The 26,026-nt window shown below is 39.7% G+C and overlaps 1 protein-coding gene and 1 long non-coding RNA gene across 4 annotated transcripts; one reads left to right on the top strand and one right to left on the bottom strand.

Annotated features, from left to right (window-relative positions):
* Window positions 1-22,252, top strand: IRAK2 (interleukin 1 receptor associated kinase 2). Of its 3 annotated transcripts, none has more exons than XM_072875559.1 (13): window positions 1-3,420; window positions 5,365-5,544; window positions 11,617-11,787; window positions 12,506-12,612; window positions 14,092-14,262; window positions 14,709-14,773; window positions 15,253-15,367; window positions 16,129-16,238; window positions 16,623-16,818; window positions 17,523-17,585; window positions 18,631-18,831; window positions 18,997-19,513; window positions 19,940-22,252. In XM_072875559.1, the coding sequence occupies exons 1-13, from the start codon at window positions 3,234-3,236 to the stop codon at window positions 20,056-20,058; spliced, it is 2,202 nt and encodes a 733-aa protein (XP_072731660.1). In that variant the 5' UTR covers window positions 1-3,233; the 3' UTR covers window positions 20,059-22,252. The 3 variants fall into 3 exon arrangements, with proteins under 3 accessions (XP_072731660.1, XP_072731659.1, XP_072731658.1); XM_072875558.1 differs by having other exon boundaries at window positions 2,091-3,420; window positions 11,617-11,784; window positions 14,068-14,262; XM_072875557.1 differs by having other exon boundaries at window positions 2,100-3,420; window positions 14,068-14,262.
* LOC140657882 (uncharacterized) lies at window positions 5,894-24,196 on the bottom strand. The gene is made up of 4 exons (XR_012044524.1): window positions 24,087-24,196; window positions 16,568-16,687; window positions 13,941-14,003; window positions 5,894-9,821 (listed from the first exon to the last, which is right to left on the bottom strand). It is a non-coding gene; the product is annotated as an uncharacterized lncRNA (long non-coding RNA).
* Window positions 24,197-26,026: the final 1,830 nt, after the last annotated feature.

Here is a 26,026-nt window from a genome sequence, read left to right as displayed (position 1 = left end):
TGAAATTGAGTTTCCCAAAACTACACAAGAAGACTGGGAGAGGAAGGGACTGAACACAAATGCAAAGTCCAATGCAGAACCCCCTTCATGCGGCTGCCTCCCCTATTCCTCCCACAGCTGTTTTCTTGCAGTGTGGATGCATTTTCTTGTGATACAAGTTCTGTAACTACTTAGCTAATTTTAGCTGTCACATACCATCTAAGTGTTGATTTTCCTGTTGACAGATCATGAAATACCTTTTTTCCCCCATACATCAGGTTTAAAAACTTAGCAACTTCCTCTCTGAGATGAGACACTTTAAAACATCTCTCACAAATAGCTGACAAGGTTTTGTTTTTACAGACCACTGAGTCATGTTATATTTGATTCTCTTGCCACAGTTTGCCACACTGTTACAGGTCTTGCTGGTTCTGTCATGTCTTTTTAACCAACATGGCAGTGATTGTGATCATGTTAAATAACACGTTCATTTAGCTGGACTAGTCGTAAGAGTCAAATTATCAAATGCTCACAAGACCCTACCATGGACTAGCATAATAATAACATCAGCCCAGCTGTGTATCTTAGGTTTTTTAGTTAGAGGCTTTTTTAGTTAGAGGCATTCTAGCATAAAACCAATTTGATTACATATTGTTTGTCATTGGAATACAATAGCTCATAATATTTCTGATATCATTTGGTTTTCATTCTTCAGCCAAACCCATGGCTTGAGTATTTATTCAAAGTAATTGTAATAAAAGCCCGTTCAATTAGAATTGTTAAATCAGGTGCATAAATGCTATACTAGAAATTTTTGGTCATTAAAGGACTCCTATTGATAAAATATGTTTAAAATAATAAGCAATAAAACCAGATGTTATAGATAGGTAAAGTTCCAGAGCAATGCTCAACATATGCAAGAAAGTATATTTCTTATGTTCTGGAGTGCTCCTTTGGGTCAGAATTAAAAAAGACTAGAGAAAACCCCAGCTGGCTCTAAGACATGAACATTGGAAAATGGAGCCTCCTACTAGTTACTCAGCTAGATTAGTAATGAGTGAAGGTTACTTGTGACAACTACATTAAAAATTTGGGTAGTTTTCAGTTGGAGTCATATCACCGTCTCATTTGACAGTCACAGGAGCAGCAGTAAGTTGAGTGAGGGAGGTCAGGACCAGACTGAAAGTTCCCACTCGACACAACTGCTGCATGCGTGCGGTGGGAACGCACTGCTGCAGGAAGTGGTGGGTCACAGCTGAAGGTGAAAAACACCAGAGAAATAACCAATTATTCTGACACTTGTTTACTGTCGAAGGGCTCAAGGAGAGCACACAACAGTACAGAGTCCTGCCTAATACCTCATTATTTGAAAGTGAAGGCTAAAGAACGGGAATATATAGGATCATTCTAGTCTCCATTTGAAAAAGTAAATTTCAGTTCCCTTTTAAAACCTTTATTACATATAATATTTAGTGTGAAACGGAAGCCATACACACAGTTAGATGCATTCTTCCCCCTTGTTTTCCCATGAGGTAAATAGTCCAAAAGGTTTCACGGAATTTTTCCAGTACCCAAAGGAAAGAGGTATCCTTTCTTCCTGCTTTTCTCCAATTCTTTGCAACACAAATTTCAGTCTCGTCTTACATGACTTTCAGAGATGCTCTGATCATCTTCCCATGACAGAGAATTTAGATCTGTGTTAAAGGGACAGTAAGCATGGAAAAGGAGGGGAAAAAAACCCATAATTTTAACTACTCTTGTTGAAATAGTACTACTGCTAAAACATTTAGGTCCCAAGGCAATCTTTGAATTGTGATATTTTAAATAATAATACACTTTGGATATTTTTGTTTAGGTTTTTTCCTGTCTTTTGACCTTGTAGCTACATTAATATCACATTTTTCAGCTTTTCCTTGCCACAGTGGGGGTAAGAAATTCATTGTTACTTTAATGGTACTTGAAACGTTCATGATTTCTGAGGCAAGAAGTATAGAAAACTGCCAAAGTTTGAAAGTTTGATACTGAAAACAAGAGTTAGCTGTACTGTAAAATATATGCAGATTATAAAGAAATAGTACATTAAAAGCTCTCAAAACACAGTACTGTTTGCAATTAATACAAAAGACCTAGGGCTAAATATGAACAAAAAGAACAGAAAGAGGAATGGGTTACAATTATGTATTGCAAACTGTCCCGTGACGGCAGAGGTACAGCTATAAGGCTCTCCAAGTAGATCATTCTGCCAGAAGTATTTGTAGCATGTACACTGGCAAATTAATTAATTATAAATTTGTATCAAAAGCAGGTTAAATACAAGAAAAGGGAAAACCTAAAAATTTAGAAAAATTGTTGACTTTAAGAACATATTTTAAACCTAATCCTTGACTAGCAAGACCTGGCCATATGACCACTTCCGATGTTTTCTCACGCCCTGCATCTGCTACTGTACTACATATAATAAGTGAAATCCTATATGCTGCAATGATTGCAAAATCCTGGCAACAGTCAGAGGGGCAGAAGGATCACTGCTCAGTGATCTCAGGGATCACTGCTGGCGGTGCTTTTTACTGCCCTCTCTGTTGGTACGCATTTCTTTCTTAGATCATGTGAGATCTTTGAAACTTCCTCGATCCCCAGTTGCACAGCACTCAACATGGTGGGGAGCATGGTTGGTGTACCTTTTAGGGGACTCTACACTTAAGCACACACATACCCATATGGGTGAACAAACCACTAGCTGACTGCCCTGGAGACATGGCCAAAACGTCTGGGCTGAGCAGGCAAGCCGGCTCTGCTGGGCACTGCTCCTGCCCTAGACACATCTCACTTTGTCTGAGCAGCTGTTGCACAGCCTGTTGGCAATACCAGCTGTATGTAACATGCAGGAAAGCATCTTCCACCTCCATCACACGAAACTTGTAATTTGGCAACCAGGCTGGAGCAATAACTACTCATGGAAAGGAAAATCTGATTTGCATTTGGGGCCCGGGCCTGACGTCAGCCAGAGCAGGAAGCAGTGGAGTGCGGTCTGACCCTGCCAAGAAACGCTTGCCTGTGGGACTTGGCTCTTCCCCCAGCAAAGAGCAAGTCGGGCCGGGGTGGGGACAGGCTGCCAAGGCCGGCCCCTTTGAGAAGAGGAAGCTTTGGGAGAAAATAAACCCTCCACAGCACGCAGAGGAAGCAGAGCCTGCCGAGTGTCGCTGCCTGTAGCCGTAGTCCCTGCCGTAGGGGTGCACCATGCGTAGCCGCTGCTGATGGCCACAGTGGGGACAAAGGGCTCTCTGGAGAGGGACTGCGAAGCAATGACCCTGCAGCAGCAGCCCCTAGCCCTGAAAGGGGGCTCCTCCCCGGCTCTGTACATTCACAGCATGCCTGCCTGGGTGCTGGAGGATTTCTGCCAGAAGATGGACTGCCTGAGTGACTACGACTGGATGCGATTTGGTGAGAGGGGGGCGGCGGGGCAGGTGGGCTGGCAGTAGGGCTGGCGCTCCCTGAGCCGATGGGGTGGCGATGGGGGCACATGGGGTAGCGGCGCGTTTAGGACGCGTGGTCAAAGGGCGCAAGGTTTGGGCAAGGTACCCAGCCGTCCCCACGCAGGGCCTCTGGCCGAGCTGTTCCCCAGCGCTCAGAAGAGCACATCCTGTAGACAGGGAATTCCTGTGCAACAAACTGTTTTCAGGATCAAGCGAAACCCCTGATTAATAGGTGGAATTCCAGACTTCTGTGTTCCCTTGGCTTCTCCCAGGCAGCCAGGCTCCCTCTCCTCGCTCTCCACTATCTTTCGCACTCCCCTCTCTGTTCGCACTTTATGTTCTGCTACTTCTCACTGCTTTCCTGTTTCCACAACATCCCTCACATGTGCTTAGATGTTCTATTTTTTTTCTTTCTTCCTTCAGTTAATGTATATTCCCTCATACTTACTGCCCCTATTTTTCTCGGTCCTGGCCATGTCCGGTTAATAAGTATAGAAAATGTAGTCCCTAAGTTTTTGGGTTTTTTTTCTGTATCCCAGTCCAAACAATTCTAACCCGAATCTTTTCTTAGTTGGTCTACCTTCCTTTATTTAACATGATTTAATTTAATTCAAGACTTCACTAACTCTGCTGAATAAACTCTTACCCAATATAACTTGCTGACCTAGGGTGGGATTCATCTCCGCTATCTTCAGATATACATAAAAGTGTATGTCTAATGTCCTTCTAAAGCCAGCTGAGGTGTGAACTCGGGAATCTTTGCTCCCACACACACGCCCCCCGGCCCCCAAGCCTCTCTCCTTCAGGTTAAGCAAGAAGCACATCAGGTGTAGGTCAGCTGAGAGGGGCTGAGTCAGACAGGCACCGTCGGTGGGTATCTCCACCAGTCCCCAGAGACCACAAATGAGCACAGCTGAATTTACACAAAATCCCAGGATGGAGTGACAAGGTAACCGTGTTCACAGACTTCTGTTTCAGCACAGTTCATCCTGGCTTGGCTCCCCGGGCCCTCTGCCCTAAGGAGCTGGGGCTGCCACCTCCTGTCCCACAGACCGAAGCGGGCAGAGGGCTCCCCAGGGCAGGCAAAGCCTCTTGCTGCCCTCAGGCAGGCACCGGTGGATGGGGAAGCTGTGACATAACCCCATCCCAAATACAGGGCATTCTTCGGCACGTTTGTTGTTTTACTGTTCTTGCTACCTCACTCCCCTCTAGCCCGTGGCACTGTAACTCTAACACTTATGCTGTGGCCAGGTGCATTGGATTTAGCAGGAGCTAAATAAGGGGAGGTGGATTACATATAAGCGAGCTGAAAGAGTACAGAGGGGGTAACCAGCATACTGTGCACATTTAGGAATCAAGACAAATTATATAGGGTCAGCTTTAGCACGGTATCTCCTGCTCCTAAAAATAGCTGCATTTCACCAATAGTTTTATCTGACTGTAAATAACACCAATAGTTTTATCTGACTGTAAATAACACCCAGATGATTCAGTTACTATTTGGCTTACCATAATATTGGTATTTAGTAATGTAGACAGGAGTGCAGTCTCACCACTGACTTCTGGTACCTGTTTTGGGAACGTCGCACCAGGAATTTAATCTGAACTTATTTTGGTACAAAGTATTAAGGTGAAGGAAGATTATGGGGAAAATATGCTGAAAAGTGTGACTGGGTCTTTTTGGGTCTCTGACATAACAACATTTTTTTCCAGAATAGTCAAAGGAATAAAAGGAATATCTTACTTTAGGAGCTGAATTTTCTTCATGTCCACATAGCTAATTTATTGTGATCCTTCCTTTTAAAAGTGTGCAAATGAAAAAGCAAAGTGTATCTCACACCTTAGCTTTCTCTGCTTGCACTTGCTTGTTTCTTCTAATTTTTAAACAGAAATATCTGTTGTCTCCCACTAGCCTCCTACGTGATAACTGATCAAACAGAGCTACGGAAAATCAAGTGCATGGAGAAGACGGGGATCAGCATAACAAGAGAGCTCATGTGGTGGTGGGGAGTGAGGCTGGCGACAGTGCAGCAGCTGCTGGACCTGCTGCAAGGACTGCAGCTCTACCGAGCGGCTCAAGTCATTCTGGACTGTGAGTAGCTGCCCCTCCCTCTGCGGGGAGTCTGTGCTTCTCCTCAGAGCACCTAGACCCAATCCAGTAAATCTGTCTTGCTAGCTGAAGAAACTTTTTGCTGGAAGTCTCATGCTCAAATTCTAAAATTTCTCCACTGATTTTGATTTTCTACTCTCTCAAATAAAATTTGTGGTGGGAAAGGAAGAGGTGACATAGAGGAGGAATCACTGGTCCCTCTAGTTCATCATCCCGCCTTTGTCATGGCCATCTTAGATGCTTTGAGAGGTGCCAAAGAGAGATTGGCTGTGCTCTGAACCAGGGGTGGTACTTTCATGCATCAGACAGGGTTTCAAAACAGAGCTTAATTACAAATGTTTTAATTTTTCATACGTTCTTGTTTCTCCATGAAATTTTGTCATTATACTCTAATTGTCAACAAACTCAGAGTAGAAAACATGTAATCAGTTTTGCTTATGCAGCCTGCTTTCCTGCACGATAAGAAAAAGGTTGTGAAAAAGAAAAATGGTTTATCGACTACCTACATTACTATTTCTTTATCCCACTTCATATTTTCTCTATTCCTATCCTATGTTCTCCTCGATCCCTCCATACATTAAACAACTGTAGTATTTTCTAACTCTTTGCATGTAATTCTTCTCACCTATCTCCAGTTCGCTCTATTTCAGATTTATCTTTTTGAGGCAGGATGATTAGAGTTTGAACTCAGTGTGCCTACTGAAGGCAAACAATTGCCTTATAGAAATCACAACACTTTAAAATATAATTTTGCTTTCCATTTTTCTCCATTGAAAATTATGTTTAAATTGCAGCTGTCCAAAATTGCAGCTATTCACTTTTGTAAGCCAAATTGTACCTTAATCCAGTTCTACCACAAAACCTGTTGAACCCTGGACAACATACTGTCTTTCTGTATTGAGCTGCCCCAAAAAGTTGGGAGCAGACCACATTCCCCTTTTCACACTTTCTGGAAATCAGATGTTTGTATGAATTTTGCCAGTTCTCCATAGAGAATTACTAGAAAGAAAAATTACAGATTTTTGTTATGTGGCCAAAAATGCTTAGAGAAGTACTACCCAGGTGCATATGGGAAACGCTTAAAGCTTATGAGGGCATACACTTCCACCGGTGGAAAATGTGCAGGAGCACCATCTGCTTCTCACTCTGTGACAGGGAAACTTGTCAGCAACATGGGTGGTTTTGAGTCACACCCTGAGCGGCTGTTGCGAAACAGCAGCCTGCCTCCACAGGGCAGGGCTGCCAGCAGTCAGAGGTGCAGCTGGCATTCGCTGCACAGCAGCTAGAGGCATTTCTCATGGAAAGTCCAATAGAGCATCACACGTTTCTTGCCACAGCATTTCTTTGTGTAGCACTGCTGTTTTTCTGTACTTTCCTGGCATTAGCATGGCTTTTAACCTTCATTTTGGTATGGCAGAAAAAAATCTTTAACAATGGTATTCTAAATGTCTATTTTCTTTTTTTAAAAAGGTATATGAAGTACTACAGCACAAGCAACCTTCAAGCAAATTCTGTCTTAGTACATCAAACACAATAACCACAGACCCTAACAAGAGCGTTGCTCAGTTAATATAACTGATTTTAGCATCGCCCATATGCAGCCTTTTGATTCAGCAGATCCACTTTCTGACTGAATTCAGTCCCAGCATTCAGCTTAGGAGACTGTAACAATTCTTACTCCTCATTCCTCAGCAAAGCAAAGCAAGCTACAGGAAAGTGAACTTGGATCTCTTTTAACTTGTGTATCAGTAATCCAATTGTTGATTTAGTCACAGTGACTGTGACTTTGAGGGTCCAGTCTGAGTGGACAAGATTGAGAACAAATTCTTGATTTTTTTTTTTTTTTTTTTAATCTGTACATTGAATAAATCTGATCTAGATATCATCAATGCAATAAGCCTGGCTCCCTGATAATGTTTATGGATACTCTGGAGTAGAGGGTGACTTCCATGATGTGATGATACTTTTGCCCTGTGCCTGTGCAGTATTTAACACAGTTGATTCCTAGTCCATAAAGAGAGTTTCTGGGTGCTCTTATATAACACAGTATAACCTACCACACCTTAAAGTCTAATTAGTTACAGTCCTTTCCTTCTTTCCCTGTCAGAGCATGTTCTGGGGCCCAACTTTGTTTACGGCTGTCTTATTTCAGTGTATTCCTGTACAGAGTCCATTGACATTTCTGTAATCCCATTTTATACATTGTTATTTAATTAAAAAAACCCTACTTTCTCCTTCCGAGAAACATAAAAACTGAAAATGAAAGATTACTGAATGTTTTTACCACTACATAATAGCAGCAACAATTTTCAACATAATTTTTATCTGTCATGGAAAAGGCTGGTTTTGTTCAGTTAGGTATGATGCCTTTTCTTTCCCATGTGGGTTAATTTTGCCATTTTTGCAAAAGCTGAGTTCAAAGAGCTTAGAAAAATTGTTATAACAAACAACTGAGATGCTGCTGCTTTTACCCCAAGGTAGAGGGTTTTCTCTTCCCTTACAGGCCTTTAAAACAAGACCATGAGATTTCAGCACATTGCAGTGGTGAATCACTCCACTCAAGAGAAGCTTCATGTATGTAATTTCAGAGCGCTATTGCTTGCAAACCACAACATTGTTGGATTCAGTCTGATGTATAGCACCTTCAGTAAAACGACCCCCTGGAAACCCAGAGGCAGTGCAGAGGATCTCTGATCATTAGGCCTGGTCCTGTGTGCAAAGACCAGAATATGGCACTGGGTCAAATCCTGAAAGGCAGCATTTTAAAGCCCCTGACAAGATTGCTTACACAAGAACCAAGTAAGATTTGTCTCTCTGATTATGTAAAATGCAAAGAATCAGGCTGCCAATCCAAGAGCAGCTTCCAGCAACATCACCATGAAAAATAAAGATACAGCACAGACAAAAATAATGATCATCACTGCACAGAAACATTCATCATCCTTCTGTTTGTCTGACTGGTTTGCTTTTAAGTGGTATGTCAGTATCACTGTAGCTTGTGCAATACGCACCTGAATTCAGCCTCTGGTACAAGAAGGGATTACCTGCTTTCCCTTGTGCTTCTGTGATTTACCTTTTTTTTTTTTTTTGAGCTTTCTCAAAAACATTTCTGAGACTTTTTGGACTTCACTTGCCACAAGCTGCAAAAACTGAGGGTTCTCCCCCTGTTAAAAATAAAACCCAATCAACTTCCTCCAGGCTGGAGGAGTATGTGTTGTGATTTCTAAGGAAAAGCTTGGTTTCTAAAAATTGTAGTTGGCTGATGCAAGTAAACAGGGGTCTTAATAATGATTTCTGCGTGCTAGATAGTAAATAGGGAAAGTAAATATTAAGAGATCATGGCAAGAAATAGACATACTCAATTCAGCTCATTAAGACACTGAACTGATGTAATAGAGCTAACATACCTTTGTTTCTCTGATTTCTTTTGTGACAATGGGTGAACTACAATATTGGACTGTTCCATGAAGGGCTTCATAAGGAGTTAGAAGTTATTTTAGTTTTGACTCTGAATTCTGTAAAGCAATATGAAGGCTAGATAAAGAGGTTTAAAAGAGGATGGAAGAGACAAATCCTGTGGAGTGATCAATTTTTAATTATGTTTCTGGATGGTCAATATTAATTTTTGTCCCAGATCAATTTGAATGCAATAAATTGCAAAACTACAATTAAATTATCTTTTTAAAAAACTTCTTATAGTTGTCTTTTATACTGAAGTCCATAGCAAAACTTCATATTAATTTAAGTGGCAGAAAGTCTGGATTATTTTGTTGTTCTGCCATGTGGAAGTAATTTTTTTTTGGAATTAACCCAATACGGGCATTCCACTGTGCTCAGTCATAAGCAGAAGTGATTTCTAGCAGGATCTTTTTAGGTTTAGACAAATATTTGAAGTCTTTACCCTCTATTTCTGCTTTTTAATCTATATCTGAATATGCTTACTCAGGTGATTCCTCTTGGGCAGATATGGAGAATACATTGCTTGTTCTATTGGGCACTTTAGAAAACTAAGTGGTCCTTACATCACCATAATTCTATTCATTCTGACTTAAAGGAATCACACACAACACGCAGGCAGATGTTTTGCTGGCAGATTACTCCCAGGAGAGTTCTACCTCCCTTTAACAATTTCTTGCACTACTCTAGTCCCACCTCCAAATGTCCGTAATAATTTTTTTCTTATAGCTCTTGTAGTTCTTTATCTTCAGTGGTGACCTGTTTCTCTGATGTGCAGGAAGTTGCAAAATTCATGAAAAAACCTGAAAAATAGGTTGAAAGAGGGAAGTTATTCTAATTTTAGAGACTTCTAGGTTAAAGTACAGGAGGGGAAAGCCAACAACCACAGAATGCAGGGACTGTCAGTTTTGACTAGAGGCTTGCAGACTGTTCAATAGCTAATTTCAACAACCTGTAAAATTTGGGATTTCGTAGCATTGTGACACAGTAATAAAGAAGCATACCTGATTTTTCTGAGTTTTAATTTTAAGACCTAGTTTCATTCAAACCTGCATTCATAGGTGACACTGCAGAAAGCAGATACAAACCCCAAACAGAGGTCAAAGGAAAAAACTTGCCTGACATAAGCATGCCCATTTCTGCCATTATTGCTTTTCATATACTCCTACTCTTCAAACCTTAGTACACTGAAACTGTCATAGCTTGTCTTCTATTAAACAGTTCTACTGAATCTTGGTTTATTATAAGGAGAACAGATTATAAATGAAACATACTGCTTCCTGCTTGCTTCAGATACTCCCAATGTTTTGTTTGTACAAAAAAAGAACACAAAGCTATTATCTGATTTGAAATGCAGAGGCCTGCGGCTTTTGATTTCAAGGTCACCATACTTAAGATACAAAGCTGATAAAACAGCGTGACAAAAACCCCTTGTATTAATACTTGTGCTTATTTTCTTTTATATAAAAATAAAACGTTAATTTTTATTTTTAAGAAAATGCTAAATGTATTGCTGATAAAAGATGCCAGGTAGAAACAAAAGTTTAGAACTACAACCAGGAAAATTTTGTTATCAGGCAGTAGAAAGTCCTTATATCACCCCCAGTGCACACTGGGCATTTCCAAGATCCTTTTCCACCTCAGTTTTAAATGTATTCATGGATAAGAATTCAGCTGCTTCTTCAGGAGACTTTGACAGCCTTGTATATCACAGTATCTTGCATTTTTTTACTTTATTTTTTTCCCATTCTAACTGTAGCCTAATCTAATTTTAATAATTCCCTCCAAGATATACATACTTTTCAAGTCCCTGTATGCTGAAAGCATCTTCTTACTTTTTTTAACCAGACTTCAAGTTGCTTTTTCAGGCCTGATTCTGAGACTTTGCCAAGCTGTATACAACATAGGATCTTTTAGAGCTGTAGTGAATCAATAATTTGGCCTTTAATTTTTCCTTATATATCAGCAAGTCTTGACCTTTGACCATTTTTATGTTTTGCCTAGATTGTCTCCAGTTTGTTTCTTTCTGTTCATAAGTAAAAGTATGATTCTTTATTGCAAATAGTTCTGTATAGGAAAGTGTTTTCTGGAAACGAGCATGGTCATGACACTAAAACCACACAATTGAAAATAGTCCTAAAATATTTAACTGACTAAAACCAGTACAATTCTGTCAAACTTCCTCTCAGTCCCATGACAATTAACAAAGAACTAGATGCCTTCTTTAGGCTGGGAGATATTTGTGATTTGCAATCATTGGCTGAAGGATGCTATATAGAAAATGACAAAATAAATATACTATTATTGCTAATTTCTTATTGTAAGAGACTATATATCTTTTGCATAGTCATCACTGGTATTTGTTTGAAGCTATCACTACTTACTAATTTTCAGTAGTAGTTAATGTCATTAATATGGTCTGAATTTAAATACCAATAGTATTCCAGCAATTTAACAATAAATTGCTTGAATGTTCATTTTAATGTTCATGTTAATTTACAGTCTGTTTTCCTGACTAGGATTATTTCCTGATAACTGATTAGAGTCAGACTCTGTTTTCCGTGGTGACCTTCATCTTTCCTTTGTTCTCTTTTCAAGGGATATCAGCCTCTAATATTACCAACTCTGAAAAAGAAGAGCTTGTAGACCCACCTAAACAGGAGAACATATCTTTAACTCCCACAGAAAACAAAAATAGAGAGAGAGAAAATGAGATAAGTCTGTTGCCATCACCAGACTCTTCACATCTGGGAGTATCACCAGCAGGTAGTAAGTAAAGTAATAGATTCTGAATTTGCTCTAGTATTGAAATGACCAAACAGACAAGACTGCTTCCCATTTGCTTTAGTATATTTAGTATAGTATCGTTAATATATTGCTCTTCAAAATGGTCACATTTGAATATTTGCCTTTTTCCTAGCACTGTTGTCTCCTGAGCTGTTTATTCCTAACTTTGGCACATGGCTTCCTGTTCCTCCTTCCTATAGCTCTCTTGGCCTTGAGAGATGCTGGCTATATCTATCCTGTGGGATCTCAAGACGTTTCCCAGGTCCCTGTGAACACCCTGCTCCCATCCTGGCTCCATACTAAGACTAGATCAGTGCATACATTTCCTGCCCTATGTCCCTCTCTCCATGCAAATAAATCTAGGCCAGAAGAGAGCGGTGCATGGGTCAGCAGGCCCCTCTGCCCGCGAAAGCGAGCGAACAGAGCCACAGGACATACTGAGGAGAGCATCTGACCAACAGTATAGACATGGGGAGCTCTGTGTCCCCCAGCCAGGACTAGAGATGTGTGTAGTCATCTTCCAAAGAGGAACCAGGAAAATAGCTCCCTGTCTTCACACAGTATTTCACATTTTGACAGCTTGTCACAGATTATCCCTGGTTAGGAAATTCAACAAAATACCCCAGACCTTTGTAATTAGTCACAGTCTGCGGTATTATAAAAATAAGGTGTATTTGCAATGCTGTTATTTCAATTTCAGGTGCTGTTTCTGAAGGAGCCTTGTATTCACTCCCTTCACCACCACCTCCCCCAAGAGAACTTTTGAAATCCTTACAGTCAAATCCTCCTGTCTCATCAAGTGTGAAGGTAAATCCCTTTAGTGCTCATTGATTATAACAACGAAAATTCTTTACGACATTCTCTGTTTTTTCAATTAAAGTTTATCCCTCTACTTGTATAAAATATAGATCTAGTGAAAAAGTGAGGCTTGATTACAATTTGTTTGGACTGAATATAATACTAATGCTTCAGTTAGATTACTTATGGTTTACATCACTTTTTTTGCCAGTGAAGGACCAGTGAGGGAAAAAATTAACAATATTGCATACTGCATAGCTCAGCACGGATAACATGCCCACAAATAGCAATTAATTTTGAAGGAATTTCCAGTATAGATTTTACAGAAGACTTAACATTTCTGGTGTGATCATAGGACAGTGCAATATATACCACTGACTAGTCAGAATGGCATACTTCTTTTAGTTTAGTTTTATACTTAAAATGTGGTTTCTGCTCAAAACTGGGCTAGTATCAAATTTAAGTCAGGTTGCCCAGAGCCTTATGTAGCTGACGATTGAAAATCTCCAAGGATGGAGGTTCCATCACCTCTCTGGGCCTCTGTTTCAGTGCTTAACCATCTCACTGTGAAAAGTTTTTCTCATGTTGCTAATGATTTCAGCACACAGTCTCCCATTCCTTCCTCCCTATAGCTCTCTTGTCTTTAAGATAGTCTAGCTAGATCTGTCCTGTGGGTTCTCAGAGTGTTTCCCAGATCCACGTGCGCACACTGGTCCCATCATGGTTCTGTCTTGGCCTGTTTTCTTTGGTTTATTTTGTTCAAGTTTTTTTAAAGAAGATTGTGTTTTAAGACTTTAAACTCTTCCAAAATAACACGGTTCAAGAGTACCAGCCAGAAGAGAAGAGTGCTACAAAGAATGCAGTAGTTTCAGAGTTTCTTGAGAGGGAGTTAATGTTTTGTTTTCTCAAGTCTGGAGCACATTAAGGTTGTGAAAGCTGCATGATTAGGCTACAGTGGAACTGTAATAACAATTGGTATTAGGACTTGCCACACTGAAAGCAACAAATTATTGTGCAACCGACACCAGATGCTTCAGAAGTAGATATGAAGTTCCTACCAGAACATAAATACGTTATGAGGGACCCTACTTTCTGATCCAATTGTTTCTTAATATATGCCCCAGCCATAAAGATTAATATTTTTGTAACTTAAACTAACATAACTTCAAATAAATCTATAAACTTTTAAACAAAACTAAATCTGTTTTCTGGGAAAGGTGGAAATGCAAAGTGGTAACTGTTTTCAAGTCTCTTCTACTATGCAAAATTTTTACATCAGCAAAACACATCAAGACAGGTATTACAAAGGGAAACCCTAATGAGTGATTGCACAGTACCTTTCAGAGTTTCTTTCAACAACTGCAGTGATTGCTTAAATCATGGAAAAGAAAATATGACACCTGAAAGAAGGAAAAAGCATATGAATTTTCATGAGATAAACTTGTTTATTCTACAAATGTGTAGCCTTGCAGCTCTTCTACTCCTCAGCAGGAGACAATGACTGATCTCCCCAGCGGAAGTCTTTTGTGGACCCAGAGGGAAGTTACTAATGCCACAGATGGTTTCAGTGACAAGAGTAGAATTTGTGAAGGTACTTTTGCGGATGTCTACAAAGGTCAGAGGAACAACATGGTGTATGTCATCAAAAGACTGAAAGAGGCAAGTACTCCACCTTTTCTTTTTCTTTGAAGGAGGTATGCTACTAGTATCTCTTGAACATTAGTGGTTGTTGTTTAATATTGTGTGGGCAAGGAACCAGAACAGCTACACAAGAGGAGAGGTAAAAAGTAAATTATGTAAAGTAAGTAAACCTAGATTCAGCAAACACACACGAGAGATACTTTACTCATGTGAGTAGTTTTATTAACTCTGTCCATGGGAGTAACCTGCAATGTAGCTACCTGCATTGATTATTGGATCAGAGGTGTCTTTACACTGTTTTTTGTTCTAATTTTCAGTTAATTGTTGCCTTTGACACAAAATTGCCATTAGTGATACTTGTGTATTTTCTAAAGTAGCTTGTCGTCTAGAGACCAAAAGATCTGTATAAATGCAACATCTTAATAATTACTATTGATATTCTATTGCATGTTTTCATTTTTCAGATGGAATGCACAAGCCCAAATACCACCCAGAGATTCTTTCACACAGAAGTACAGATTTGCTTTCGGTAAGTGGTTGGCTTTCAAATGCAGTCTGTGCGTATCCTGCATGTGGCCTGTCACCCATGTGTTTAGTTCAAGACTGATGTGTATGTCTCCCAGGCACTGTGCTGTTCTGGGGACAGTGGGGTTAAGCACTGCCTTTGCAGGAGCCCTGGGGAAACAGTATGCCTCCCGGTGATGCTGCAGGTCCCTGCTGAGCAAACGCAGGCACCCTGCCAGTCCTTGAGATGGTGAGGAAGCGGTGCCTTCTGGAGTTTTGTATCCCTCCTACTTGCTCAGAACGGGGCTGCAGCTGTGCTATAATGATCTCCCTCTTTGCTGCTACGTTAGCCTTCTGCGGTCCTGCTCAGGGCCATTCTGCGCTTCCAGCTGCAGAACACAATTCCCAGCTGCCTTGAATTTAGTAATTTATTCCAGCTCAGGAATGTATTTTTCTGTGTTGCTCTTACTTCATTTGCAAATCATTGTTGATCTGTGCCTGCAGGTGTTGTCATGTCAACATTTTGCAACTCCTGGGTTTCTCAGTAGAAACTGGATTGCACTGTCTGATATATCCATACCTGCCTAATGGATCACTACAAAACAAACTTCAGTGTCAAGTAAGCAAATAATCTGGGTCTGTTATCTATCTGTGATTGTGGTCTATATCTATCTGTGTCCTGTCCTATTACTGTATGAAAAGGAATTATATCTCTTCGAATTCTGAGAAACAGCCAAAAAAAAAAAAGTGCCCAGATATCTTGACTGCAAGTCAAGGAAGAAAGGCTGCAGCTCTTTTCCAGTTTTTCTACTGCAAAGCAGATCAGGTCAACAGGAAGTTTCTGCTGTGCAGCCTTTAGATTTTTAAAGTAATAAGGAATCTGCAAAAGGTGTCTATTCATATTGTAATATTTCACTGGATTTGGGAATATGTTTCTGTGGAATCCATCATCATATTCATTGGCATAATGTGCTATGGAGTTTTACAAGGGCTTAAGAGGGAACAGTTTGAGATGTTCACACCTACTGAAAGAGCATTTGCAGAGGAGATCATAGGGCAGAGAAACATCAGAAAAGCAATCCATCAAAACCAGTGCTATGCCTCAATAATGCCCAGTACTTGATGCTTTGGACAGGCATGATCCTTGCTGTATCATTATCTCACTGTGTCCTATGGCAGGCAAAATGTGCAGCACAATATATAAGAATAGGTTCCTTCCTTGGCCTAGAAATCATCAGTTTCTGCCTTGGACCAAACTTTTGATTTAGGTCAGCAGGAGTTTTGATTGGGACTAAAACTAAGTCTTTGGTTTTCAAAACTACTAACGTCTTGCAGTTTTTTATTCTATAAAATACCATTTTTTTCCTCGCTTCCTTGCAGGATGATTCTGCTCCACTGACCTGGGAGATGCGAATTAGCATTTCTATAGGACTCATCCGAGCAGTAGAGTATTTACATAATTTTGGAATTCTTCATGGGAATATCAAAAGGTAAGGGGTTTGGCATATCAGCACTTCCTTGGTCACCTGTTAATTCCAGGATTTCTTTAACAATAATGGCTGAAAGCTTATGCAGTTTTGAAATCCATTTGAAGTATCTGTCTGCTATCTCTTGTTCTGTAGGGTGTTTACTGTTTTATGTTTAATCTGTCTCTCTTTTCTAAATGATGGAAGTATATTCTTTTGAAGTAATTTTTGGAGTGCTTGTTCTTCCCCGTCTCCCTTTCTACCATTCTTTATCATTTCATTCATACACAGTAGGCCAAATGCTGGAAACTTTCAGCGCTTAACTTTAAAAGTGTAAAAATGTAATTCTTTACCTCAAGTTAAAGTAATTACTTGACCAACATTGTTACTTGTCCGTCTTTATCACAGCTCAAATGTCTTGTTGGATGAAAACTTTACACCAAAGCTTGGACATTCAGGTCTGCGATTGTATTCTGTTGATAAAAAATCCGAATATGCTATGATGAAAACCAAAGTCCTACAAGCTTCTCTTACTTATTTGCCAGAAGATTTTATCAGACATGGGCAGTTAACAGTAAAAGTTGATATATTTGGCTGTGGTGTGGTATGTTGCCTTTTTTCCATGTTCTGTTGCATTCTTTGGTGCTTCTAGACAGGAAATTGGATATAAGAGCATGTGCCTCATATAGTTGTTCTGCCAGCATATCATAGTCGCTATATAATGTCTTGAAATCTTGTTTTTAATTATGTTCACACTCCAAATATACTTCGGTTTGTGGCAAAGTGAGGTGAATCTTTTTGGACAACAGAAACAAAATTGTTTCTTGTTGCAAAAAAATTATTACTGCTCATCATTTAAAAAAAAAAGAGAGTAGCAGAAAGACTGCAGTTAGGTTCTCAGAATTCTTGCAGATTTGCCACATGAACTGCTACAAACATCACTTGTTAATTTGGAATTTCAACTAAAATAATTGATAGTCTATGATGTAACCTGTCTCCAGGTGTTTCCATTTAAATAGGAAGTTACTCTGCTCAGCGTGATTTCTTATCTAGATTTAGAATTACTTTTTTCTAATCCTTTGTTTCAACAATATTTGTTGTACCTAACTATAAAATCTGGACTTGGCTCTGGAGGTAGATCAAAAGTGTCGTAAAGATTGCCCAGATCTGGCATTGTTAAGCCATCTGAAGTAAAAATATAATTCCAAAATGCCCTGGCAGTTCAATATTTCTTTAGTTACAAAACTCATTTTAAAAAACAGAATTAATTCTGAACAAATTGTTTTATCTTTCAAATATATTTTCTAGGTCTTAGCAGAGATACTGACAGGGATTAAGGCACTGGATGAAGGAAGACACCCTATTTATCTGGTAAGAAAAAGCAGGAATAATGAATACCAACACAAGTGAATGGGGTTGCTGTCATAAAATTAATTTTCATTTTATATAAATACAGTTTGTTATTTGCAGTCTGCTGTACACATCCTGAAGAAGGGATGTTTAGAAGCCCTATCCTGGTTCCATTAACAGCAATAGCCTACCTGCCTTTAGATAGAAGCAGAATATATATTCCCATTTCACATACCACACTCATGAGTGCTGGCCCAATTATATTAGGAGATACTCCAGAATAATTGGTGTTTAAATACATGGTTATTTAAGAGACAAGGCTTTGTGCTGAAATGCTGCTGCATGTTTTTTATGTGCCAGAAAGAGGTGTTATGAGCCAAACTGAATGGGGAAACCTGGGTAGGGTCATCATCATGTTTATCAGGCATTTATGTACTGCACTAGTGTCTGGAATTTATATACTGGCCAATTTGCCCAAGCTGTGATTAGAACTACACAAACTACTTTCACAAGCAACCACAACTGGCCAGGCACACTGAATGCCATTAACACCATCTTCGTGAAAACAGACTCCACCTGTAATCCTTCTGTGGGACGTGTTCCTTCTGATTTGCCATCTTGTTGAAGCCTTTGAGGGGAAAACGATAGTATTCTTACTAATTCCAAGCAATTCAGCAATGTTCAAATGGGTTCAGAAAATAAAGGATCCTAGGTTTCTGATTTCTTTAACAAATGTTTGAAAAGTCCTGTGCAAGAATGCTGCTATATACAGTGTTGATTATTTTTCTTCCCATAAATGGGCATAAGCCTAGAAGACCTGGGTCTGCTTTATGAATTTGAGGTTAGACACATGCAGAGAAAACCTTTGGCCTTTTCTCTCCTGTGAAAACAAACATTTCTGCCAGTTGCATGAATGTAGATTCTTAAAGCTTTTAGGTCTATAAACCAGCCATTAAGGAGCAATAATAACAAATACATGGCAAGACTCATTTTCGCAGTGATTCAGATAGAAATAAATGTTTGTGTTAATTTTTCCTTCACTAATGTATCTCTTTCCTTTGAACAGAAAGATACGATTGCTGATGAAATTCAAATAGCGAAAGAAAGCTCATACTCCAAAGTAAAAAATTTTGAAAAGGTAGCTGCCAAGGAAATATGCTGTAAATACCTAGACAGGAAAGCAGGACACTTGCTGGAAGAGGTTGCTATTGATTTTGCCTCAGCCATCTGCCTTTGTCTGAGAAAGAAGAATTCTAACATAGCAGAGGTAATATTTTAAATACATGACCAAGATTTTAGTCTTCTTGACAGCAAGGTCTAAAGCTACAACATGCATGCCTTACTTATTTTTGAGAGTGTTGACATAGGAGAATATGTTTAAGCAGCGGTACAGGAATTATTCTGCATTCACAGATCTTGTTGTTAAAAACAGGTGCTTGAAATTATGGAAATAGCTGAAAATAAATTAAGAGAGCATTACATCTGTGGAGGCAGCACTTCTGGATTCTCCATGAACACTCCAGAAGAAACTGATGATGAGACAGCTAGTCTCAGCATGGATGTGCCTTCTGCAGGGGGGAATAAAGAGGACAGCACACAGCCAGTGATCCTGACAAGTGCCAATCTATGCACACCTTTAACAGGAGTTGTGTCACCTGACATTTACTGCGGACAAATGTCAAGGGTCCCTTGTGAATCAGATGAATCAAGTAGTTTTACATGGAATCCTTCAGAAAGATCTACAGATGAGCTATCTAGCAAAAGCTGTAACAATTCAGAAAATATGGCAGCCGCTGATTACAGGATCAAGCAGGAAAAACCTGCAAATGGACTCCAGGAAAGAAATGCGGCATGCACCAAAAGTGATGACGTCTTGGAAACAGCATCTTCAGCACAGAGCACCTTTCAACAAAAAAATGCAGACCTTGACTCTTCATGTTCTTCACAAGGTAAATCTAGATAAATGTGAAAGGTGCACGCAGAACATTCAAAAGCATGTGATCTTCAAGCTGTTTTGGCAAAACTGCCCATGCACCTGTTATGATAACCGAAGTCTTCGTAAAAGTATTATAATCCTATAAATTTGTATAAATCGTATAAATAATTATAAATTCAAATAGTATTATAATAGTAGGGACAAATGACTCTCTTCTCCAGAATTGCTTATGTCCTTCTTCCTACTTCTAAACACATTTCAGTAAATCTTTTCTCCTTGGTTACGATTTTACCAATAAATCTACAAAATATTTTCTGGTCTTCTATCAGATTTTTTTGCTAAGACAGTTTTGGTTGGTTTTTTTAATTTAAAATTATCATCTATTCCTTTGACAATAGATGGATTTTTTTCTCAATATTTGGGCTTTTTTGTTTTTCAGCATTAGCCAGAGAGACGTCTTGGAAAATAAAGATAAATGATCAAAAAAAGAAGCTCATGGAAAATATTTTGCTGTATGAAGAAGACCAATTAAACAGTTCTGAACTTTTTGAATCATAAATTGGATGGATTTATTAGCAGTGGCCAGCTCAGCAATAAGGACTGTCTCTTCATTAGAAAGATGGTAAAAAATGTACCTTTCATGTAAGATTAAGTAGCAGATTTGGATCAGAAACATTAGCCCTGACTGAAGAAAACAAAAGTGATCACACTGAGAAGAAACAGAAAATATCTGTTCGAAAGCAGATTAAAGCACAATGCCACTCTGCCAGATATGCCTTCTGCCTTTTCATCTGTAATGTAAAAAGATACAACAAACACAATTGCCAAAATAATTTACGATCCTTTTGCAGTGTATTTCAGAAAGCATCTACATATAATGTATGTCTTATTAAAAAACACAGTCCTAGAAGTTATAGGGCAAGCACTGATCAGCAACCAGTTAGCAATACCCTTTATTGTTACCCCACTGTGTACAAGCAGACAGAAATCTTCAGAGATTGGAGTAGGTTTCAGTTTTCAAGTGAATCTATCCTATTCCATATAATCTTAGTCCACATACTCAAAAACACTGCATTACCAGAGAGGGGAATTTTTATGCAAGTTCTCAGATGTATTCTACATGACTCAATCTCAATTTGAATTGCACTGAATATAGTTGTAAGTAAGTAATTTAACTGTGTTAGTCTACTCTATGAGCTGCTCTACTACATATATACATATGACACCATTTGAAGTCTAACTTTTAAGTTTCACCGTCAGGAGCTCTAAGTGTTTAAGACTTCATAAGACTATTTTTGGAAGTTAATTTTTTCTAAGTGTCCTTTACGTGTTGTTAAGGTTTCTCATTGTGTTTCACGTGGTAACTGTTGTATATTTTGGATTAGGGACAAGATTTTAATTTAAAATGTCTTTAATTTTGTTATAGGTCACTTGAAATTTGATTTGTTATATTTATTTTGGCAATGGGTTAAAGAATCAGTGGAAGATGAGCTAGTAAGTGGACCTGTTCATGGTGCCACACTCACCACATATTCTCAGAGAAGAATCGTTTTGTGTGGCTCTTGGCTTACCCCACATTAGCAGCCTTGGGGTCAGCCTCGGTGATCACGCTTAAAAGAAAAAAACCAGAAACTTGTATGCTGTCATATTTATTATCAAGTGAAAGCCCCCTTAAGAAAGTGTCACTTTTATTGTTATGACTACTTATGATTTGTAATATTGTTAGCATATTCCACTCTTGTGCAGTCTAAGGAAATACAGGTTTATTATAAACAAAAAGAACTATCAGAACATGTAGCTCAGCTTACAGACAGGTGACTGCTGCCTCCTTAGCATAGATAATAGGGCCTGATGTACAGAAATGGCTAAAATTCACAATGGAGTTCAGGGAATATTTTAAAAATATGAATTTATATGTAATTCTCTTCATTGGAATTGTGTAATTGTATAGTTTTCCTAGCTTTACACGAAGGTCTCTGAGTAAGGCCTCATATCTTCTATATTTGTACAGTACCTAGTTCATTGTAGGTACTATTATGAGCAAGTAAAAGTATCTTAACTAAAGTCCTGAGTATTAGAATCATCTACACATTTATCAAATTGATTTTTATACTAAAAACTGGTAAAATTCCTTAATTATAAATGCCTTGGATACTGTCTATGTATTTGCCAGTGTCAGGTTTTCATTTTACCAGAATCAAACCAAAAAAACATTGGTACTGACAAAAGAAACATTGAGTATATTCAGATTGGTCAATAACTCCGTAATTCTACATGAGATTTAATTGAGATACTTTATGGTGCTGAAAATTTAATATTCATTGTTTTTCATGGATATATTTTGGGACATCCATGGTAAATACCTCGGGTCTCCTCCAGGAAGAAATGCACGTAGACACATCCTAGAGCTGAATGGAAAACCTAAGGTTTTTAAATTGAGAAACATAATTTAGACACAGTTCTGTTTCACAAAAATGTTTTAAAGGCTTTGTTCTCCTGTAGTCACACAATGAAATTGTTATTCTTTGCCTTGTTCCATGTTTTAAAATATTCCGAGGTGATATACATGGTCTTGTAGAGTTACATAAGTATATAATGTAACATATATAAGACACTGCGTAGTCTTACAATAATGGTACTGTTATATAACTTGGCTATTCAGTATAATGTATGTTTTAACCTCAACTTGGCAAATTTATACATTACCATTTACTAATACCTTTGTGAATAAAAAACCTGAAAAAAATCCTTTCTTTATAGCCTGCTTTTTCATGATTTATGGCACAGAAAAATGTGTCTCAATCCACCCTATTTACGTAAATTTGTGTTAGTAGGCCAGCAGCTCAAGGTCTCTTTGCACTCACTTAATCATTAGTAATTATTAGTACAAACATGTTTATTCAGTCTTCATTCACTGTTACATAGCTGATGTTTTCCTTTGAGGTGTCCCTAGAGAAAAATTTCACTCTAAAATTAATAATTACAAGGATTACTGAGATACCACTGACATTTATTGTTTAGATGCACAATCTATAGTATCCTTTATCCTTAAGACATTGTAGCTCTTCGTCAAAAATGAAGGACAACTCTGGTTTTTTTAATCCATGACCACTAGAATAAGGGCACAGAATATAAATTTTGAAAAAATATAGTTGTTATAGAACTATAGAACTGTGCAACTAAAACTAATTTAACAGCACCTCCGAAAGGTGCTGTTAAAACCTAGAGGCTGAACATCATCCTATATTGTTGATTAATGGTAAGAATTATCAATTCATTGACACATTATTCTATTTTTTCTTGTATGTTTAATTTTAATAATGTGCATAAATACAAACATGGAAGCATCATGTCTACTAACAAAACTAAGAAGGCATTTAAATATGTAGAGTGTGAAGAAAGCGGCATTACAGTTTTCGAGGTTACTAATTGGTATGTAACAAACTAGCAAATTTCTCTGTAACCATTGACTGCATCTTATATATCCTTTGTACTAGAACATTTTTGTACCTAAAAATGAAATGTCCCTGCTATAAAATATACAGCTTCCAACATGTGCTAGGGTTTGGGGTTTTTTTTCAGGCAACAGTGAAATAGATGCATTTCGTAACATTTGATGAATCTTATTTCCTGGTGCTATTTCTGATACAGTTGCTGCCGTTTGTTAAAGTAAATGGTAAATGTCCCTAAATTGAAAGAGTGGACTACACCTTCAAGCATTCCAGTAAAGTGCGTGTACAAGGACAACCCAACCACACATGATATTGATCTATACGCATTAAGTAGAATCTTTTTGTGTTTACAACTTGAACCTGCAGTTGAAAAATTCAAATAAGTATTTCGAGATATAATTCCTACAGGAGAATATTATCATTCAGAGAAAACAACTACAGTATTAGCTATGCAAAGCTGTTGACTCTTTAGAAAACCTTAAGGTACTCGTAGTGTACTTCTCATGTATTCACCCAGTGGTGAGTAACCCTAATCCCGAGCTCAGGGAGAGGCTCATCAGAGAGGGAGAAAGGAACTGTTGAGCCCCATGGAAAAATCAGTGTTTGCATTTGTGGGAGGGTGTGTTTGACAGGCTGGGAAAGGTGAAAAGCAAGTAGAAGATAAATGGTATGGCTGCATAGTTAAGTCAATAATAACAATTCTCACTGATGACATGCTCATCCCCATGCACGAGCTTGCATACAATCAAATGTATATTTTGTAGTTCGTGTGCTGTTCTACACAATGCCCTTGCCCAAACGGATGTCTTTCAGCTGCAGTAATTCATACAGTACAATCCATGTGGCTTTTGCAGCATTCCCAAGTGATACAAGTATCTTTCTTTTTCTCTCGTTAAGTCCTCTAATTAATAAAGCCTGTCCTGCTGAGAAAAGGCTTGGTACAAAAGCTCACAGGAGACCCCAGGCCGTTCCTCAAGCACCTTCTCCGCGCTTCCCGCCCCGCGCCAGAGGCTGGAGGCCGCGCCCTCACAGCTGCGGGCCGGGTTCCTCAGAGGGCCGAACCCAGAGCCCGCGGGCGCCCGGGTCCCGCAGCCCACCCCACAGCGTATTTCTGCCCGTCCTATTACCACTGACCCTTTCCTGTGGAGCGGTCTGAGTGCTGCGCAAACGGGCTTCGCTGCGGCGGGCCGGGGACCGCCGTAGCGGGGCTGAAAGGAGCGAGTGGTGGGGCAGGGCGCCCTTCCCGCCCTTACTGGGGTGCCCGGCACAGCCAATCGACGCCAGCGGCGTCTGAGGGCCGCCCAATCGGCGCCAGAGCTGGCCTCAAGGTCCCGCCTTCAGGGGCGGGGCTGTCTCCTGAGGAGCAGCCTCCCCGCTCGCCCCTGAGGTGCTGCGGATGGGGTTGGCTCCTCCCGAGCGGGGAGCGGCTGCGAAGTGGTGGTGCTGCAGCCCCTAGGAGCCGGGCCGGCGGTGCGAGAGGTGCAGGGGACCTATCTGGGCGCAGGGCTCCCCGCCTAAGCATCGTCACCTGCCTGGGGGGCGGCTGTCGCAGTCGGCCTCGGTACTGCCTGTGCAGTCAGCCCGGAGAGACGGGACCGGGCCGGTGGGGGGAGGCCTGCGGGCCGTCTGGCCGCGGGGAGCGAGCTGTGACTTCCCCCGGGGCCTCTGGCGAAGGGCTTTCGGCTGGCCCAAGAGGACCATCCTCCTCCGTCAGAGCCGGTGTGGGAGCATCCTCGGGGTGCGCCCTGGGGCAGCGCAGCGAGTCCGTGGGGCAGAAGGCCCAGCCTCGCAGCAGAGGCTGCACGCCCCTCTGCCTCCACTCCTCTGGGGAGCACGGATAGCTGATCTGAAGGGCTTCTTCCAGAAGCAGATGTAGGATTTCAGAATGAGAGAGCAAGTTGCTTTAAAAAGCAAATACTCTTTGTGGCTGGAACAGCTAGAGTTTAGGATGTGAGTGCAGGAATGCTACTGCTACAGCAGCATTAGTAAAAGTACCTGATTTTTTTTTTTTTTTGGGGGGGAGGGCTTTGGCTGGGCTGGAGTGACAAAGATTTGCCCTATAACAATATGCTGTTTATTGGCTGTGTTTTAATGTAGTGGTCTGTAGTGGGACATCTGTAGAAAGCAAATGAAAGCTGTTTGTATCCTGTTTCACAAGAACATTTTCTAGGTGTGGCTGTCATATTCCTAGCACTTCTTACAGAGTACTGGCAAGTGTTGGTTCTAAAAATAACTTGTGAAGTGTGGGAATGGGTTCATGTTCTTTATTCCTTTACAATTAATAACGTTGTTTCTGTAAGCAGAAAAGGGAATTTCACACTGCTTATGTTCTCCCTGGGAATTGCTAAAACGAAAGGAAGAGCCATGGACAGATTCGGCTTGCCTTACATCATCATGCCAACAGCAAACAACGCTAAAGCTTTAAATTTTTGTCTGTAACTTAAACTTTTTGTTAAACCCTACCAATTACTGGTTACCTGTGTCTAAAAACACAAAGATTTAGTAATAATCCTTAAAAATATGTATGTATATGATTATGTAGTGTCATTGTTTGCCATCATTCAGTCCTGCAAAACTTTTGTTATCAGTGATATCTTGTCTTGAGTTCTGGTATTGAAAACAAGCCTGTGGATGCACGTGTAAATGAAAATTTCAGGTTTCTGTCATAATTTCCTTTTTCGCCAGTTAATAACTTGGAGGGCAATCTAATGTCATTTGTTCACTTACTTTAAAAACCTCTAGTGTTGATCCTGTCACTCCTATTTTTAGTTATGAAATAATGTTTCTTTGTGGAAGTCTTTCAAATCTTGACTTCCTGTTCTTGTAACAAACTGCAAGAATGAACATAATAGATTGAGAAAGTACTTCAATTACAAAGCTGATGTAAAAATCCTTTGTTGCAGCAGAGCTACTTTTGGGTTTTTTCTTCGCTTACTGTAATTGGTTGCTTTCTATAGACCCTCAGGCTTTCTAAAAGGCAGATTTTTATCTTAACAAGTGAGGCAATGAAACCATAACATACATTGGGTTTGTGTTGGCCAAAACCAGTTGTATTCTCTTTAATTATTTCCCCC

Source organism: Ciconia boyciana, chromosome 11, assembly GCF_034638445.1.
Source record: "Ciconia boyciana chromosome 11, ASM3463844v1, whole genome shotgun sequence".
NCBI lineage: Eukaryota > Metazoa > Chordata > Aves > Ciconiiformes > Ciconiidae > Ciconia > Ciconia boyciana.
This window is presented reverse-complemented; position numbering and strand designations above follow the sequence as displayed.

Bases quoted from the DNA above. Each gene is read 5' to 3' on its own strand.
- IRAK2 (XM_072875557.1), top strand. From the start codon at position 3,234: ATGGCCACAGTGGGGACAAAGGGCTCTCTGGAGAGGGACTGCGAAGCA. The intron at 5,545-11,616 runs GTGAGTAGCTGC...TCTCTTTTCAAG, and splicing joins GGCTCAAGTCATTCTGGACT to GGATATCAGCCTCTAATATT. The intron at 17,586-18,630 runs GTAAGAAAAAGC...TCCTTTGAACAG, and splicing joins GAAGACACCCTATTTATCTG to AAAGATACGATTGCTGATGA.